Genomic DNA, 17,093 nt, shown 5'->3' on the forward strand with positions numbered 1-17,093 from the left:
AGTTTGACATCAACTGGGTGAGAGCGTGTTTATTGAATGGTGCGTGGAAGCAAAGTGGCCTCACTCGAGGTGGTTCAGGGCTTGGTGCGTGCGTGTAGGAAAAGAAGAGAACCCATTCGGTCATGTGACCCTCATACAGACTTGGTGGTTGCGTGTTCAGCATATAATACGGGTCTCCTGGGTGCGTGGACTTACGCTCCTACACATCACTCTTACAAAGTACTTTGCAACCATATCATGAAGAAACAGCAGCAACACGAAATACAAATCACACTATGTTCAAACTCATATAGCCGTACAGCACTAAATCCTCTCTCCGAAATGAAAGCTCAGCTCTTATCTCACTATGTGTACAAACCCTATGGTGTCACCTATCCACTATGTACAAAACAATGTTGCCTCCGCCTCACTGCGCCCATGTCAGCGGCGGTCCTTCCAGAAGAAGATCCGCTGCTTGACGGGTGGCAGTGGGCACCACCACCAATCGATCATCCCGCTGGACAAGGAGTCCCCCGTGCCGGCCCTGGTAGATATTGACTTCCGCAGTCTGTGGAACAAGCATGTGGTAAACGTGTACGGACTTCTCCTGTCCGAAGCGGCGGACTCTCCCAATCGCCTGTGTCATGCCAGCCTCGTAGTCATGCTGAGTTGGCGCGTGCAATGGCGACAGAAAGATGACATGATTTGCGCACTGAAGATTTCTATGATGAGAGCAAAGCAGAGATTAGTTTTCTATTCAGATGAAATGACACACCGTCCTACTGACTCGAATACAGAAAAAGAGGATAACTTACAGCCCAGCCGCCATTGCACTTCCCAATTGCAGCATCAGGACCTTGGGCCGCGGCTTTGCGGCCGTGGGTTTGGTGAAGTCTCTGATCGCAGCTGGGTTGGTCTGCCGCGCCATGCGGTGGCTGATGTCGGCCGCAGCCAGGGCACGAGAGACGATCACCATCAGGTCTTCAAACTGGACGAACAGCAGTACATATTCGTCCTTTGCGATGCTATTGATCACATTGATCAGTTTGGTCATTTTGCTGCTTTGGGCAACGGAACCCCCATCTTCTGCTAAGATACCGCCATTGACTCGCTTGGTAAGAGTGGCGGGTCCTTTGCACCCCTCCACCGCGCAGGTTTGGTCCTCGGGGGGTTCTCGATGCAACCGGAGCACAATGCATGGCCACATGATCTGATGACGGTGATTGAATGGAGATCCGGGGTCTTCATCCTGCAGTTATCGCAGGAATGGTCTGTCTTCGTTTGTAGATCTTGCATTGCGGCATAGAAACGAATACCTCGGACAACTTCAAGCTTGGCATTGATTGACGCATTGAGCTCTTTGATTAGAGCCTTAATGACGGCAGTCTCTTTATATGCGCGCTCTTCGGGAGACTCGCCTTGAAAGTCCCTCAATCTTTTGCGAGGCTGCGACTCATCGTCATCTCCAGCATCATGCGCTCCAGACTCTGGTTGATCGTTGGCTGCAGGAGCATTGTTCTTGCGCACTTTCAGGGCAGACTTCGGCACTTTGATCTTGAGGAATCTATTGGCGACTTTCTGAAAAATGAGCTCATCGGCCTCCTCATCTACGTGCTGGCCGTGTTGCCCCAAGATGTTGTTCATGGCCTGGCGAGTGTCTTCTTCGAATGCCGCATCTCCGAAGCCCTTTTCGAAAACGGTATCCGTGAAAGTCTCCCAGTTTGCCTCCTCGACTTTTGAGCGACAGACTACATCAACTACCTGCTTAACCAAGAAAATCAGCTTGTCATGACGGTCCTTGAGCATAACATTGTGTGTCTTCAAGTGCTTCTGGCACTTGTCAAGACTCCATGCGAAGTCACTGATAGCAGTACTCGTGCAACACTTCAGCAGCGCTTCCTCCGGCGACTGACTTTTTGTCAAGAAATCATTGAGTTGGGAAACCTGGAGATCTTTCCCATCCTTGATGATCTTGCGCACCCGACCTTTGTCCTGAACGATTCGTTGATACAGTGCATTGTACAGATCTCGTTCCGAATTGCTCAGATTGGACAGAACGAGGTGAAATTCAACAGGAAGTTGACTGGTATCGGCGAAATTTTGACGCGCGAAACGATCAAGGAAGCTCTGTGCATGGGTGTGTCGGTTCTGGTACCATGAAGCACTGCGAGGCGGCTGGTACAGCTGAAACGCTTCCATGGCGGTCAAATTGCTCCGGGCTTTCTTCAGCCGGAGATTCCCACTTGGAACATCTCCATCCTCATCAATACCTAGGTGAACTTTGAGGTGCTGCGCAATAGTCTTGGCATCGGCGAAGTCATCCAGTGCCGGAGTGCCGGAGAGGATCCATCTGGAACGAGCGGAGATGGATAAGAGAGAGATGGTTCGGTCTGAAGCGAGCTGGTTCTGGTACGTGTACTCATCGATGACAATACGGTTGAAGCGGAAAGCGTGCAGCATTGGATATTTCATATTCTCCCATTTCGGGGGAAATGCATCATATTTAGGAATGTTGAAGGCTTTTCGGTCATTCCACTTATTTTGCGGTGGTTTCCTGGCCGGTTGCTTGCCACGCTTGCGCTTCCAATTATCGTCGCCAGTATCGGTGTCGTCCTTTCCATCAGCTCCGATCTGTGCTTTTTGCTTTCCAGTCCCTCGCTCGGCATTCTCGTCTCCAGGATTGAAATCATCATACTGCCTCAAGTTGCTGTTGTGGTCGTCGCTGTTGGTCCTCTCGTCCTCGCTTTCGTCCGTACTCCCCTCATTCTCAGAGGCATCGCTCCCGGGAAACTCATCAGAGAAATGCACTGAGTCCACAGTAGTGGGGTCCGTCAAAACAGACACTGCACGGTACTTCTTGAATGTTTCGGGAGAAGGAGAAAGACCAGTGCCATCTGGGGTTTGTTCGACAGAGGTACGGCGGAATTCAGGCGACATGCTTGGGACTTCAGGGTGCAGTTCACCAATTCCAATGTCTTCGTCTGTTTTTTCACGCGCAGCTGCCAATGCTGCACCGCGGAGTCGTCGGGAGGGCACATATGTTGAATTGGCCTGTGTACGCTTCAACTCGGCCCGTCTTGCGCGCACATTCTGCAAGAAATATTCCGGTCCTCTTCGTTTCAAGATATCAATTTGTTCTCGGAGAGACTGAAGCGCATCTTGAAACCAGTTGTCAAAGCACCGGCCTGGCTTATTCGGAAGTCTTGGGGCACCCGTGAAATACTGCATTGCTTTGTAGTAAGTCGGACTTCGGAAGAGGGAGAGGGAAACTAGAACTATGTCTGCTTGCTGAAACTGCTTGACATGGATCTTTTTCATCGCTGAAGCACCACTAATAGCAAGAACTGTGTATTTCGTTTCTCCAAGGAATTTGACAATCTCGTCTTTCCATTGCGAAAAGACATTCCCGGGTACGACGATCAGGGAGGCGTTCGTGGCAATCTGTCCTTGCTGTTCCGGGAGAGTTTTGGAGATCTCTGTGTCGTGCTGGTACTGTGCATCTATCAAGCCGAGAACAATGGCAGTCTTGCCATACCCAACTTCGTCGGCGATGAGACCGCCCCGGATTGTCTGGGGCTTTGTGGCCTTAACTTCGGCCCGCCAAGTCATCAAAGGCAACTCTGCTTCCTCTATCTCCTCCTCTATGAAAGGCAGAATGTTATCTGCTTCTTGTGCGATTAACCAGGTCAAGGATCGTAGCTGTTCAAGTCGGAGGGCATGGCGAAAGTTTGGGGGTTGGATGTGGGGGGTTTCATGCTGGTTGCTAAGCAGCGTGAATCTCGGAAGAGACGTTCGTCCCAGATCATATGCATTGGAGAGAAGTCGCCAATAAAAACGAGTATCCACATTGCTACCGGTTTCAGGAAGCTTACCGAACGCACGGTGTGCTAAGGATTGAATGTTTAGTGCAAAGCGCAGCTCGGCGTCGCCGGCCTCGTCGACCTTGCGCAGAAGAATGAATGGCGGCGGCTTCAGCTTGCTGGCGCGCTCGTATGTGGCAGCGCCTTTGGGATCTTCATACGGGACAACGATGTTTTTTTTGTTGCGGCCCCAAATGATACCTGGCACTTGGGGGTGGCAAACCTGACAGATGGCACTGTTCTTGAATGGCAATGGGAAGGGAAAGGCAATGCGCTTCCAATCTTCAAATGCTGCCCATGCCGAAATTCGCTGAATGGCCCAAGCGAGTTTTTTAAATTCTGTTGACGACTTGCCGAGATTCTCTGCTTGCCATGGTAGCTGTGTCTGTGGGAGATTCAGTCTGGCGGCCTGCGCGTTCATGGCAACCAGCGAAGTGTAAGAATGGTGACAATCCTTGATTTCGAGCCGTATTTGGTCCTCGAGGTTCAAGCTGCGGTACACGATCTGATCCGTTGTGCCCGGCTTCAAAATAGTATTGGGAACTTCAGTCCAAGCCCGATAGTAGGCATTGGCTTTTAAAGGTGTTGCGGTGACCATCTTCACTCGCCATCGGTGGGAGAGTTGGGCAATTGTTCTGCGGATGGTGTACCCAGGGAGTCGGGAATGCTCGAGTGCAAACACGTATGAGTCGTGAAGGGGCTCGCCAACAAGTCGAGGGTCGAAAAAGAAGTACACCGCGGGCGATGTCACTGTGGCTCTCTTTCGGTACAATGTTCCTAGGGCAGTGCCACAATCGGGGAGGAACTCATACATGCCGCAGATGTCGACATCGAGGTTTCTGATATGCTTATCATGGCCCGAAGACTCAATCTTCAACCAGGTCCATACCTTGTCGTCGGTGAAGATGGGATTCTGCAGTCCGATTCCGTTCTGGTAGGCCTTGGCTTCGGTACCACAACCAGAGATCCAGAGAGGGAACTCCGTACTGATCGGAGCAGAAACATGCCAGACACCATTCAGGAGGGAACCAGTCTCGGGGGTCATTCGGGCAATGGGTTTGGCCAATATCTCTCTTAACAGACATACTGCCGGGAAATGCTTGGAGACTTTGGTGAAGAGCAGCCACTGGAAGCTCTGCTTTGTGATATTCAAATGCAGGCTCGCGTGCTCGCCTTCGTATATGACAGTCCATGATTCCGCTCTCTTGATGTCGAAGAAACGGAACTCGTCGCTGAGGGCAGCCTGGACCGTAGCCATATACTCGCGCTGAGTATCAGCGTATAGTTCGGTTGCTGCGTCGAAGTAATGGTCATCTGCTGGGAAGGACTGAGGAATTTCATCGAAGTCTCTCACGGACAGACTAGACAGCGTGAGCCGCATGGGTAAGATGCCCTTCAGATAAGCGATGAATTCCAGTGGCTTACTCCGCCGGAGGAGTAGTTTGGTCGGGGATTCATATGCGTGCGTTGGATTGCCGGCGCAGGAACCGCATGCGCGGTGACCGCACAAGGCACATTGCCTGATATCGACTTTGACACCAGATTGCCGTTCACACAAGCAGTGACGGGCACTGCTCGCGGCGAACTGCAGAAGGTTCTGGTACTGATCGAGACTTGCAGGAGGTACCTCGACGTTCACGAGGATGAGGTGGTGGTCCTCATCGACTGCAAACGACGTCGTGTCGTCCACACTGGGATGCACATCGGCCGGTCTTGCTGCCCCTGAATCCAACAGTTCGTAACCCGCGATTAGGGCGGAAAGCATGGCAACGGCAACTGGAGTTGTGGTCATTGCGTTTCCCGCAAGGTCTTGGAGATCTCGTTGCGATTCTCGAGTCAGGATGATTCGGTCAAGCGGAAGCCCCTGCAAGGCTAGGGCTTCCAAGCCAGACACAGGACCCCCTCGAGTTGTCACGAACGGCATGCCCATTGGAGTCAGACAACCGGTGACTCCCCAGGTCCGAGGCGCCTCATTTCCGCGATCGACGCCCTGAGACAGATCGATCCAGCGCCTAGTTCAGTTCTACAGTCAGTTTTTCACTTCCCACTTCTCGATCATCTTGCTCGCAGATTCGCATTCGGATTTGGATCAACTAACTCACTCTTTGAAACAGAAGTCAAGGCCCCAGCTGCAATACAAGAGAAACTTGATGTCGATAGTCTCCCATACGCGCTCGACTTGCGCTGTGAAACTGTCTTGCCAGTAGAAATCAGGCGGCCGACAAACCACTCCTCCTCCCTGGGATCGGCTGATGGGACGTTGATTTCCCACCTCCACCTTGTCGCGGAAAGCCTGATGCCGCACCTGGTACAAGTCCCAGGGGACTTCTGCACGTGCCGCACCGGCTCGGATACGAGTCGCCAGATCTTTGGAGATCTGCTCCAGGCGGCGGTCATCATCGGCCAACAGGAACTGTCCGGCGGGTGAGCTAGCTCGTCTGGCGAACTGGTCGATCAACCCCTCGATGTGAGAGGTGATGCCAGTAATACTGTCGTCCGTACTCAAACCGTTCGCAGAAAGACGGCGACCGTCTATGCACACCATGTATCCTCGCATCCGGGTATGTGGGATATAATAGTCTTTGGTGTCCATGGTGGCATAGACGGTCCGGTAGTCGATCTGCTCCCACCTCTGGGCCATTACTCCCCAGGGAGCTCCATACACATTTTCCTGGACCATCAGGCGTGGTCGATATCTGTCTGCGTAGCACAGCAGAGCGTCAAATGTCTCGGTGGACTCGCCACCGGTTCCAAGCTCTTTCTTGCTGTTGTTCAGCGTCGAGAAATCGACACACGCTGTACCAGCGATCAGGATATCTACGTTGCCGGGAATCACTTCCGACGAACCGTAGGCCGTTCGACTGTAGCTAAGTCAGCGAGACGTGTTTTCTTTCGTTTTTCAATCAGGAACGAACTCAATAATACTTACGCAGTCTCTCCTCCAAGCTCTAGGAGGTCGCGAAAGAGGATCGGGGGCTCGAAGTTTCGTTCGATGTATGCTTGCTTGAACGGAACTATCTCACAGCTGAAGGCGTGTGAGAAACGGAAGCGCTGGCCATTTCCAAGGTCTGTTTCTGATATAGATTATTAGTGATGTGAAATCAAGGATAATTCGACAAAAAAGTCTTTTCCAAGTGACAAAAAACGCAGGGAGTAACATGACATGCCAGGACCAGAGGTTACATACCCTTCTGGATCATTTCCAGCGCGAGGATCGGGCTTTCCGTGCCCGAGCAAACGGTTGCCACACGAAGTGGCCGGTCTCCCAAGTGCCTCAAGACGTTGGCAAAGCCCAAGGACAGGGCCTTCGCCGAGAGGTCCTGAAAAATGTCCCCCAGCATGTACAAGGGCGGCAGGTTCTGGTCGAGACACCGGCTCAGAGTCACGCCCCAGGCCCGAAGCAACTCCGGGACCTCGGGACCATCATCTTTGCCGGCAACTGCAGCACCAGCCAGCACCAGCAGCTGGTTTGAGTTGATCTCCTCATCGGTCTTCCTCTTGGCGCCTTTGGCGCCGGACCGCTTCTTATCAGCGCGGGCCTTCTTGGCACCCGGCATCTGGGCAGCAGACTGCCATATATGTCAATAAAATTTCCAGCTTTATCAACTTGTTTTTCTTATTTTGAAACAAAACATACAACTTTCCGCAGCCAAAGCTGCAAAGACGCCCTTCAGGGCAAATCCAGGTCACGTGGGAAACTGGCACTAGAGGGTGGAGAGCGGAAGGCGGCAGGGGATGGCAGAAAATGGTGGCGGAGAGGAGTATCCGGGAGCGAGATTGTCCGAGGCCGTAATATGAATTTATAGTTGCTGTAGTGTGGTCTTGACCAACCACTTTGGGACAGTATTGGGGTTTAGAGTGCATCTTATGTGTACAAAATTGAGAGCACTAGGATTCTGCCTATCTTAGGCTGCGATCTTCTTTTGGAAACCAAGGCCAGTGCCTCTGAACCAGCAACACGCGCGCCCTGTTGCCTCCTAACATCTGTTGACAATAGCATGTTCATATAAAGATCCTATACATGAACATGTGATACATGAGACTATGTCAGTATTTTACAAGTAGAATCTTTGTGGCATAGATGGATATTAAATGTCCCTGGGCTGTCTCTAGAACGGTGAAGACAATGCACCAATACCACAATATTCACAGGGAAGCCAGATGCATCCAAAGTTTTTCATTTAGAGTGATAGAAGATAACATAGGATGGTTAAACTCATCATGCACATTATATGTATTAGGTCTTTCCAATAGAAATAGGGAGCAGAGACAAAAGAACGAAGGGCTTCTTGCATTCTATGCTGGCACCAGCAAACAGCAAGTGAAAAGTGAAAATCAATGATCATTTGTGTGAAGATTTGTTTGAAGAATAGAAGTACAGCTGGTTTGGAGCTAGTATGCAAAATAAGGCCCCTTGAAAAATTACTCCGTTGCGCCATTCGCCTTGGCAAGTACTATAGCACAGAAAAAAAATTGACCCAAGCCCAAGGACACACCCATCAGAATCCTATCTGGAGATATTGTAGGAAATTGAAAACTATAGCATCAAGCATGCGGGGCCCTTGTCACCACGGTTGACATTAGCGCATGCCGCCTTGCATCAGCTGCTGGCGCAGCAACATAATCTGACTGCGCTCAGTTGGCGGAAGAGCATCAATAGCAGATTGTGGCATGCTCAAGACTTGCTGGAGAAGCTCTTCTTGGCCGGCCACTTGTGGCTGTGCCGCCTGTGCGGTTGGAGGAGCAAAAGGGCCACCACCGACAGGTGGAGTGCCAACCTGACCTGGCATAGCTCCGTAAGGTTGGTATTGCGGGGCAGCTTGCTGATGGGTAACAGGCTGTGCAGCTTGTTCCACAATGGAGCCCAGCAATTGATACTCCACAAGGTTCATAAGTAGCAGAGCCTGGAAAATAGCATAGGCGAGTTGTGGTGCCTGGCGCAGCAGCTCTGTCGCGCGAGCCGGGTCGGCCACGGCGAGCTGTTTCATTTGTGTGAGGACATCGAGGAGCTGGCTTGGGGGAAGGGAGGCAAGAGTATGAGAGATGGCGTTGGGACAGTCGAGATGGGGAGGGATCTCGACGCCTGGTGGGAGTGGAGGAAGCGGAGCAGCACCCGGAATTTGTTGCATCTGCTGTACAGGGTCTTGATCCATAGGCTGGGTCTGTTGCGGGTAGTCTGCAGGAATAGAGTCTTTCTCATTGTTGTGGGGCCAGTCAACGCGAATCTTGCGGCCCATGATCTCGTAGTCATTCAGGTTGCGTACGGCAGAGGCCGCTGCGTCCGCATCGGCAAAGTCTGCGAATCCATATCCCTTGGGCTTTCCGGTCTCGGGGTTCATCATCAGTCGGAATTTGGTGACGGTACCGGCCGTACTGAGGATGTCTTTGACTTGCTCCTCGGTGAGATCTGCAGGTGGATTAGCATCGTGCGCAATAGTCAATCGACCCCAATCCTAATCTTAAGCTTGAAACTTACTGTAGGGAATATTCCCCAGGAACACGCTCTTTCCCGTGCGATCGGGCGCCATGGCTGTAATACCTGGCAGGTTGTTGATGGAGCTGCGTGGAAGATGAAAGCTGCTTGAAGGAGAGAAAGAAGTGAGGGATTCTGCCGGACTTTAGCTGACCGCTCACCACCTTGCCTTCATTCGACCTCCCGTCTTCATCCACCTCATCTTTGCACCCTCAACAACAGCTCTACATCATGTCTCAAAACCAACGGGAGGCTTGGGAGCGAGTGCAGCTCATGCTGCAGAAGCGCAAGGCTGGCTTTGGTGGAATTCCGGGTGGCGGTGGTCGCGGCGGCCTCGGTCTTGCCGGATCTCTAATCCTGCTCGGTGTTGGCAGCTGGGCCCTTTCGAACTCCCTCTTCAACGGTATATATTCATTTTCCCGGGTGCAGAAATATTCATATCTGATATAATGGCTTAGTTGATGGTGGTCATCGTGCGATCAAGTACTCGCGAGTAAGTGGTGTGCGGAAGGAAATCTACAGCGAAGGTATGGCCCAGATCAGCTCCCGGCTGCACGAAATCCAGTCAACTTATATTCGATTCGTCTAGGAACTCATCTCCGTATTCCCTGGCTCGAAACCCCAATTATTTACGATGTCCGCGCCAAGCCACGCAACATTGCCTCTTTGACCGGCACCAAGGATTTGCAGATGGTCAACATCACCTGTCGTGTGCTCTCTCGGCCCCGTGTCGACGCTCTCCCGCAGATCTACCGTACTCTTGGCCAAGACTTCGATGAGCGTGTGCTTCCTTCAATTGTGAACGAGGTGCTGAAGAGTGTCGTTGCTCAGTTCAATGCTAGTCAACTGATCACTCAGCGTGAGAACGTTGCCCGCCTGGTTCGGGAGAACCTGGCCCGTCGTGCCGCGCGCTTTAACATTGCCCTTGACGATGTTTCCCTGACTGTAAGGACTCCAATTTGAACAGTCGTGATAAAAATGTGCTAATCCCTCTTTCCCTCCGCCTACTATAGCACCTGACCTTCTCCCCCGAATTCACTGCTGCCGTGGAAGCCAAGCAGGTTGCCCAGCAGGATGCCCAGCGTGCTGCCTTCCTGGTTGATAAGGCCCGCCAAGAGAAGCAGGCCTTCATCGTGCGCGCCCAGGGTGAGGCCCGCTCGGCCGAGCTGATTGGTGATGCGATCAAGAAGAGCAAGAGCTACATTGAGCTGCGGAAGATCGAGAACGCTCGACAGATTGCGACAATCCTGCAGGAGAATGGTGGCCGCAACAAGCTTTACCTGGATAATCAGGGCTTGGGTCTGAACGTCAATGCTGGAAACGAGGAGGCCAAATAAATTATATTAATTGGGCGCCGGGGTTGAGGAAATATGTACAAATAGCTTTATTTTGGAGCATCCGAATGCGGTCTCTTCTCTTCCATTTTCATTCTATCCCTCTATTTCTCCATATAATCGTTTTATCGTAGATGAGGATAAAAAATCGGGTAGCGCACCTCCGTTCGCAGAGATATATTTCAACGCGGGGACGAAGGCGGCGAGCGGGGACTCACAACTTTTTTTTTGACCTTCCGCCTCCAAGAGGATCATCACCACAAATCAATCAAGGAACAGTGCCTTGGTAAGTATTTAAAAAGCACCTTCGAGACCAACGAATTATCCAGGATACACAGGGACTAAGATATTGTAGAGATACACCCAGAAATGGCGGACCCCACCACTGGCGACGCTCAAGTCCACCTGACGGACATTGACGTCGATCTAGACGTGCAAGAGATTCTCCTCGCAGCTTCGCAGCACGACATCCCTAAGCTCCGCCTGCTGTGCCGCACCCAATCGTCAGTACCTGATGCAGCGAATGTCAAAGATCCAGAAACCGGTTACTCGCCCCTCCATGCCGCCATTGCAGCGTGTGAGCCTGACGCGGACGAGCAGACAAATGGCGTGAACGGCACAGAGGCCAATGGTGATGCTGAGCCTAGCAATAACGAGCAGATGAAGGCTGGCGTGGATACCGTCAAATTTCTGCTGCAAGAAGGCGCGATCTGGAACGATCTTGATAACAACAATGAGACGCCCGGTTGTCTGGCGCGACGGATTAAGGCGCTGGAGATGTACGAGCTGATCGTCGATGCTGGTGTGCGCGCAGAATTGTTATTGAATCGATTGGATGCCTACGAGGAACTCTCTGAAGGCTCAGACGAGGAAGAGGGCGAAGGCGTAGAGAAGACAGACAACGAGCCGGAGACAGCACCAGAGCTCGTGGATGCATCCGCAGAACAACCCGCCGCAGCTGAATCATCGGGCGAGGCTAATCCAGGCGTGACAAATCGCGGTTACCTCGACTCTAACCTGAATATCGATCAAGATCGAATCCTTGACTCCGACCAAAACGGCGTGATGATGCGCTGGGAAAGCGACATTATGCTCAAATCGGCCAAGGCCCTTCTCCCACGGCCGGGCCTCAAGGTGCTGAATATTGGACATGGCATGGGCATTGTCGATACATTTTTCCAAGAACAGTCTCCGGCCTCACACCACATCATTGAAGCACACCCGTCTGTGCTCGCGGAAATGAAGAGCCGTGGATGGGACACCAAGCCTGGTGTGGTGATTCACGAGGGCCGGTGGCAGGATATCCTGCCTGGCCTAGTTGGACAAGGAGAGACTTTTGATGCGATTTACTACGACACCTTCGCGGAATCCTACGCGGACTTCCGCGACTTCTTCTCGGAACAGGTGATCGGGTTGCTGGAGCAAGACGGCAAATGGGGATTCTTCAATGGCATGGGCGCCGATCGACAGATCTCCTACGATGTCTACCAGAAGGTGGCAGAGATGGATCTCTTCGAGGCAGGCTTCGATGTCGACTGGGAGGAAATTCCCGTGCCCAAGCTGGAGGGCGAGTGGGAAGGCGTCCGCAGAGCCTATTGGGTCGTTGATAATTATCGGCTCCCGCTGTGTCGATTTATGGATTGAGAAAAGCCCTGGAGGGTAAAATACGTGATGCAAGATCAGATTCAAGAAATTAGTCGGAGGTTTAAATATGATGACGATGATGATCTATGACATGAAATCGATGTGTCGCCAAGGGCTGGAAATGGCTGGGCCGCTGCTCCAAATCGAAATTTCTCTATGTATTTTTTTTTCTCATGGAGATCGAGCTAGATTCTAGGGATATACGGGCGATGCAATTGATGGGTTTTCATCATGTATCTGCGAGTGCTAGCGGCGAGGCAAAATGAATTAACTTCTAAAAGACACACATATGTAACGCTTGGGAAATGCTATGCAAACAGAAAGAGGAAGGAAAAACTCTCAAAGTGACCAAATTCTCAAAGTGACCAGCCTCGTCTTAAAAACTGCAATGGTAGTGTTACAATTGGATTAGGTCAACCTCCGAGAAGTCAGGGGGGCTGCGGCTAAAGATCGTCCGACACTTGCCATCCAGCGCTTGGTATTCGTTACTGACCCAGATGTGCTTGCTAAATCGCTGTGTGCGGTAGACCTCGTCGTCGCTGATACCTAGGTCGTCTCGAGGGATCCAGATGACAGGCCTCTTGGCGCGGAGTGCTTCATGCTGGAACGCGCGCTGGACAAGCTGATCGCGTTCGTCAGGGGTGAGATCTTCAAGTTCATCGTGAATTCCTGCGAATAGGGCGTGACCCAGACTGTTGGTGGGTGGCCCTTGAGCCTCAGCGTCTCGTGCCATCTTTTCTCGTAGAACGTTGATGTTTGGATTGGAACTGGCCGGATTTATCCCGAAATACTTCGATTTTCGATTCGGAGAGCGATCGGCCCATGAAGGTCGTTTTTGATCAAGTTTCGGTGTAGATAGAAGACCCGAGTCATGGCGGTTTCGACGCTCACGGTCTGCTTCTATGGTCTTGAGCTCAATATCTCGTGTCTCCTGGCTTTGGCGGCGTTCATTATGTTCTTTGTTAGCGAGGCGCCTTTCAAGACCAATGTCGCCCTCGTTCTCATCCTCATCATCAACGGCGAGTCCGAGACGGGCATGTTGGGCACGGTGGAATTCTTTATCACGGCGAATCGCATCCTCTTCCAAGGTGATAGGAAGGTAACGTATAAGAGGACCAAATGCCTCATTCAAAAGGACTTGGTACCCAACAGTCAAGACAAGAACTACAACCATGCAGATGCCTTGGCCTTTGCAAGCCACATGGCCGTCTTGATCTTGGACAAGGAAAAACAATCCAATGAGACAGATTTCCATGACATAGAGGCCGGTGAACAGTTGGTTGATCGCGCGAGGGAAAAGAAGACCGCCAGTGTCAAAGCGAAATTTGGTAACGTATAGCGTGTTGTAACGGTAAACAAACCAGAAAAGGCCGAATGTGATAATATTAAACACTAGAATGAGTGGTGCAACAACACAGTAGATTAACCCTTTGAAGAAATTTTTAGTATGAGCCAACCACGTAAGATAGCAAGAAACATACCGATTGATGCCAAAGTTGTGTAAACGGGGAAGAATGTTCCCCACTGCATCTGATTCAGATTTGTTGTTCGAGCCCACTTCTTTCTGGCAGTGGAATCCATGATCGGTGCAAGGATAAACCAGCTAATTAAACCGAAGATTTGAACTAACGCACCAGCGCTCACAGACATAGCTTGCAGAATCATGTAGGAAAAGAAGTAGTTGCTTGACTTCGGAATATTCGAAGCCAACATCTCCGGCCAGCTAGTGACATTAGTAACATTCTCAATGATAGTCGAGAAACTAGAGGCAATGGTGACGACGAGGAAGAGCTGCACAAATAGGAAGGCGAAGTAATAATTTTGCACTGTCAACTCGATTGCCATTCCAGTGTGTAGGCCCTGAGTCCTGCTGAGGAAGCGGAGGATCAAAGGCAAAAGTGCCATCAGGATAGCCAAACAGAGAGCAGGCAAAATACCCTGAATAGCAGAAATAAACCATTCAGGAAGTTTGTTGAGCCAGGCAAGCCAGGTAAACGCTCCCTGTAGATACGAAAGTTGGGAAAGAAGACCGGTGAAGGCGACAGGGAATGCCCATCCAACCACCATTGCACAAACTAATGTGATGATGCCAAAAGTTCGAAGATAACGCTCCCACCATTTGAGTGACATGTTATCCCAGATAACGTCGTCAGGAGAGATCTCAACAATTCGAGGCGCCATCTGTTTTGGAATGTGGTGGGCGACAGATTGACAGGCCATATGGGCAGCCACCTGGTGGTTGAATTGGACAAAGGCCGAATTCATCAAGGGAAATCGTTCCGGATGCTGCTGGTCAACCTCGATCTCCAAGTTCAACCGAGCCAGCTCTCTGCGACAATAATCAATAGTGTCGACCTTTTTGCCGATGAGCCACAGTGAAGGCATCCACTTCCAGCCAAATATTGGGAGACGATGAGTATCCCGGTCCTTTTGGCGGATGTAATGTTTCCACATTGGTTCTCCGTAATCCTCGTTATCAAAGTTCTCATTGTAGGCAATCGGGTATTCTTCTCCTTCAACATCGTCGCCTTCTTTGAGGTTCTTCCGATTCGGGGAGGACTTCTTATTGTCATCTTTGGACTTTGCCGTCGCCCGACGCGGTTCATCAGTCACATGAGAGTCTGGTGCAGTGAGGGGATATTCATCTGCCTCGGGTACAGATTTCTTTGAATGTGCGGATAGATGGGATGAGACGCGATGCTTCCATGAAGGTCGCTTGGGAGGGGTTGGTACTTGATCTTGGCATATGGTATCTTCAACCCGAGTTTCAGGTGGATGAGGCTTCGCCATAGGTGGAATAGATGCAACTGCTATGGGGATATCGGCATCATCTCCAGGAGGCATTGTTGCACGAGGCGGTAAGCCTTCGTCTGTTGTTGCAACATAACCACCATTCCGACTTAAGGTTGTATCAAAACCATTCTCAACCTTCTTTAAGCCACCCAGAACCGTCTTACCCAGTTTGCCCACACCTTGTCCAACCACACCCGCAGCTGCAAGAGCGGGATCAAAGACTCTTCCGCCCGGCCTTGAGCCATCGGAAATGTTTCTAGAATGTGTTTCGGATTGTTCATGCAGAACCTCACGTATTGTATGCGCCTGATGAGGATCGCCGGAACTAACTCCAGGTCCCAGTGCTATCTGGGAGGCTCGGTTGTCTGTGCCTACTTTCTCTCGATCCTTAGAGCTGGTCTTGCTTTTGCTTTTCCCGGCCTTCTTTTCTGCGGCTTTGGCTTTCTTCAAACCTGCTTTTTTGCATTTGACAATGAGTTCTGTCTGCGCAGATTCAAGCCTGAGGGCGATTTCATTCCGCTCTTTGACTTTTTCGTTTAAATCGTCGAAATTTCGATTGATCCAGATATTTCGAATACCACCGGGGAAGACATCAAAAAGGGAATCGAGAGCTTCAATGGTGAGCCAACTGCGCGGTATGGCGGTAACTAGTACCGTTGTTGCAGAGGCGCGCAGGCGATGCTGCGGCGATGTCATATATGCCTGCCGTAAGCGGATGTAGCCTCGCAGTTCATCAAAGAAGATAGCACAGACGTAGAAAACAACAACTAATGCCATGATGAGGTGTGCCCAATACCGACTTGTATGCTCTGGTTTAACGTTACCCCAGGCTAGCTGATCTAAGCCGCTAACGTTGAATTGTTCGCCACTCGACCCATTCTTGAATGTTTTCCCTCTTCCCCCACGCGGTTTAGAGGGATCAGCACAGGTAAAATGAGCAACCCGAGTGGAACGAAGATCTTAAGTAACATGCGCAGGTAACGTAGAAAGAAGTATGCATCCAAGCCGCATTTCTGGATAAACTCCGTATTGGAAGTTTGGAAGACTGGGCCGATCCAACGAAAAAGGCCCGGAGGAGAAGGTTTGGTGCGTTCTCGGTCTGGTACTAGATAGGTTCGCGGTTGACTAAATCACAACTGTTATCAGCTTCATTTATTTCGCCTTCCTTGAACCGAGAGAAGGATGACCCACTAGATGCGCGTCAACTTGCCCTTCAGCAAAATAAAAAGAAGAAATTCAACGGCGAAGACAATGATAGCCGTCGCCAGCGAGGCCACAAAGGTCTTGAGCGAGACACCCTCGGCCGTTTGGCCATGGCCGCCCGTATGTTCCAAGGCCTGCTCCAACCCTGAAGTCATGGTGAAGATCAGCAATCGATCTGGGGCCGAACTGTGACCAGCCGAGAATCACGTCGATCTGAGAGAATGATGAAGATTAAGGAAAATTAAAGATCGTCAGGCGTCCATACAAGACCCCTGGAGATCTCCCTTGCAGATATCTGCAAGCTCAAGTCGTGGAGGGCAGAAATCTGGATGCGCAGAACATATCCGAAGGGAAAATGAAGACGAGAAAGAACGATCGCAATGGGTTGCGAGCTAAACTCAGAAGACGCAAAAAGAAGGGTCATCAACAAAGGCGATCGCCGGTGGAGAGACTTCTCCACAAGACAAGTTTTCGGGGGGTCGCACAATGACTGCAGTGGCTGGTGTTTGGGCAGGCGCCCAAGGAATTGACAGTTCCCCGCGGATACGTTCAGCAGGGATGATTGGAGGGATCGTGGATATGCCGATCGTCCTGTGGAATGACATCAGGGGTCTGGTGAAACAGCCAAGCCAGTGCTGGGCGGCTCCAGGGAAATTGCGTAGAAACCAGGCTGTTTTGTTCGCTTCTATCGGAGCAGCTGAATGAGAAATCGACAGTTGAGCGATCCCTTTTCGAGAACGGCCTGTAAGCGAGAGCCAAACGTATCTCCCCAAGAAACCGCGACCGAACTAAACGACCCCTAAACTC

The 17,093-nt window shown here is 51.1% G+C and overlaps 6 protein-coding genes across 6 annotated transcripts; 2 read left to right on the forward strand and 4 right to left on the reverse strand.

Annotated features, from left to right (window-relative positions):
- Positions 1-406: 406 nt before the first annotated feature.
- N7462_009103 (C-terminal helicase domain-containing protein) lies at positions 407-1,033 on the reverse strand (the record flags this gene model as incomplete). The annotated part of the gene is made up of 2 exons (XM_057080817.1): positions 407-701; positions 795-1,033. The coding sequence occupies 2 exons, from the start codon at positions 1,031-1,033 to the stop codon at positions 407-409; spliced, it is 534 nt and encodes a 177-aa protein (XP_056931145.1).
- A 35-nt stretch (positions 1,034-1,068) lies between these two features.
- Positions 1,069-7,396, reverse strand: N7462_009104 (uncharacterized protein; the record flags this gene model as incomplete). Its single annotated transcript, XM_057080818.1, has 4 exons — positions 1,069-5,851; positions 5,942-6,700; positions 6,769-6,907; positions 7,027-7,396. The coding sequence occupies 4 exons, from the start codon at positions 7,394-7,396 to the stop codon at positions 1,069-1,071; spliced, it is 6,051 nt and encodes a 2,016-aa protein (XP_056931146.1).
- Positions 7,397-8,419: 1,023 nt separating this feature from the next.
- Positions 8,420-9,367, reverse strand: N7462_009105 (putative polyadenylation factor subunit CstF64; the record flags this gene model as incomplete). The annotated part of the gene is made up of 2 exons (XM_057080819.1): positions 8,420-9,246; positions 9,316-9,367. The coding sequence occupies 2 exons, from the start codon at positions 9,365-9,367 to the stop codon at positions 8,420-8,422; spliced, it is 879 nt and encodes a 292-aa protein (XP_056931147.1).
- Positions 9,368-9,543: 176 nt separating this feature from the next.
- N7462_009106 (prohibitin subunit PHB2) lies at positions 9,544-10,649 on the forward strand (the record flags this gene model as incomplete). The annotated part of the gene is made up of 4 exons (XM_057080820.1): positions 9,544-9,715; positions 9,771-9,839; positions 9,902-10,257; positions 10,326-10,649. 4 exons carry the CDS (start codon positions 9,544-9,546, stop codon positions 10,647-10,649), a joined length of 921 nt encoding a protein of 306 aa, XP_056931148.1.
- A 366-nt stretch (positions 10,650-11,015) lies between these two features.
- rmt2 (protein-arginine N5-methyltransferase) lies at positions 11,016-12,290 on the forward strand (the record flags this gene model as incomplete). The annotated part of the gene is made up of 1 exon (XM_057080821.1): positions 11,016-12,290. The coding sequence occupies one exon, from the start codon at positions 11,016-11,018 to the stop codon at positions 12,288-12,290; it is 1,275 nt and encodes a 424-aa protein (XP_056931149.1).
- Positions 12,291-12,687: 397 nt separating this feature from the next.
- On the reverse strand, positions 12,688-16,441 carry N7462_009108 (putative DUF221 domain protein; the record flags this gene model as incomplete). The annotated part of the gene is made up of 4 exons (XM_057080822.1): positions 12,688-13,718; positions 13,772-15,978; positions 16,026-16,208; positions 16,275-16,441. 4 exons carry the CDS (start codon positions 16,439-16,441, stop codon positions 12,688-12,690), a joined length of 3,588 nt encoding a protein of 1,195 aa, XP_056931150.1.
- Positions 16,442-17,093: the final 652 nt, after the last annotated feature.

This window comes from Penicillium macrosclerotiorum (genome assembly GCF_028827735.1).
Source record: "Penicillium macrosclerotiorum strain IBT 26536 chromosome Unknown utg000008l_segment0_segment0, whole genome shotgun sequence".
Classification (NCBI taxonomy): Eukaryota; Fungi; Ascomycota; class Eurotiomycetes; order Eurotiales; family Aspergillaceae; genus Penicillium; species Penicillium macrosclerotiorum.